This window comes from Cynoglossus semilaevis, chromosome 1, assembly GCF_000523025.1.
Source record: "Cynoglossus semilaevis isolate Cse_v1.0 chromosome 1, Cse_v1.0, whole genome shotgun sequence".
NCBI classification, from domain to species: Eukaryota; Metazoa; Chordata; class Actinopteri; order Pleuronectiformes; family Cynoglossidae; genus Cynoglossus; species Cynoglossus semilaevis.
In genome coordinates this window covers 21900626-21902232 of record NC_024307.1, presented here as the reverse complement: position 1 = coordinate 21902232, position 1607 = coordinate 21900626, and the positions used below count along the sequence as shown (strand labels likewise).

The window sequence follows — 1607 nt, the reverse complement described above, 5'->3', positions numbered from 1 at the left end:
CGCTGCACCGTACCAACCCCCCCTAAACCTTCCTGCAGGTGGTGAGTCCACTGGAAGGTACCAACCACCACAACTGGGATTCAAACTTGTCCAGAAGGTGAACCCTGGGGTTCCACACCAATGACAGAGACATTGACTCTGGGCCAAAGCGCCAGTAACATCACATTAGTAATATTTAAAGTTTTTTTTTCAGCAAGATTTCAAGTGTCATGCATGATCTCCACCACATGGGGCAGCAGGAGTCCTCACCAGCTGTTGAACCCGGTGGGTCTCAGGTGTCGCTCCAGGTCCTCCTGGTTCCTCTTGCACGCCTCCATGTTAAGGTACTTGAAGATGTGGTATTTGCCCTTGGAGCAAATCTGCGCCGGCGGCATCTGCAGCGGATTGTTGTCCAGGGAGATGGTCTGAAGGTGTCGCAGGTGGCGGTAGCACAGGGGCACGTGGGAAATGCGGTTGCAGGAAACATCGAGCCGGACAAGAGGGAGCTCGGCGATTTCTGCGTGGAGCAGAGGTAAAGTTGCGTGAAGATTTGTTTGTTTCCTTTTTCGGGAAACTTTTCGGAGCAGATATTGAGCGTGAAAACATTAGTTTGAAAGCCTTTGAATTACGGAACCACTCCAGCGCTACTTTGTCTCTGCTTGTTATTTTCTTTCTATTTCCTCCTAATGCCTGAGAGAAGGAGTGACTAATGGGATGGGAGCCATTAAAGCAGAGTCAGGAGCGGCTCGATACTTTTACTCGTAATCAATCGATAGCTTCAAAAATAATCATGCAATTATCGGGCTTCAACAGGGCACTCTGCACGCTTTGCATCGTCATCAGCTTAGTAAAACATTGGATCGATCGATACTGCTTGGTACTGACAACTGTACTGTAGTACTGCAAATGGTATTGGTGATGTTACAGTGGTAACATCATTATCCAGGATATAAAAACATCAGTTGCCTCACATACAAAGACTTGCATGGATTTCCGACTGAAACCATAAACTGGCGAACGCATGAAACATGACTGAAACCATAAACTGGCGAACGCATGAAATAAAAGAATCAGATGTATCCAAGCACGTGTCGCTTGAACATCCCAATGAATGTGGAATTGAGCACACACGCAGCGCTGCATGACGACATATTCATCCACTCCGCTTGCCAATGAGTTCTTGTGCGAAACTTGTTTGTAGACTTGTAGACTCAAGCTCTCGAAGAAGGCGGACGCTTTTCCCCTTGCTCCCTCCCTGCCCTTATCTGCCCTGCTACTACTCTGTGTCTTGTACCGTCTCTGTCAAACTATCTCGGAGCCTCTCTCTGCATTTTCCTCCAAAATCAAAATGATGGATCAGGTCAACTGGTCTCTCAACGCAATTGATCAAATTGATCAAATTTTCGCAATTGATCAAATTTTCTCAACCATGAAAATGGGTAAAGGAGACCCCGCCTGCCCTAACGGAACCTTCCCGGCCGGGTACACGTTGGACTCCTGGGAGAGATGGAGGATCGTGTGCCTGTCCACGCTTTCCGTGGAGGATGTCGAAGACGTGTACCTATTTGGATTTATGATGGCAGGTTTTCTGCTGATTGGCCTGGGCACCTTCCTGTTCCATCGTGAAA

General features: G+C 47.9%; 1 protein-coding gene across 2 annotated transcripts in view; it reads right to left on the bottom strand.

Moving 5' to 3' along the window:
* The window catches only part of lrch4 (leucine-rich repeats and calponin homology (CH) domain containing 4), a 58489-nt gene that overhangs the window by 18372 nt on the left and 38510 nt on the right, over positions 1-1607 (bottom strand). For both annotated transcript variants that reach the window (XM_008318947.3, XM_008318953.3), the window contains exon 5: positions 250-496. In XM_008318947.3, the coding sequence (XP_008317169.1) occupies positions 250-496 (247 nt within the window). The remainder of the gene's footprint in view (positions 1-249; positions 497-1607) is intronic.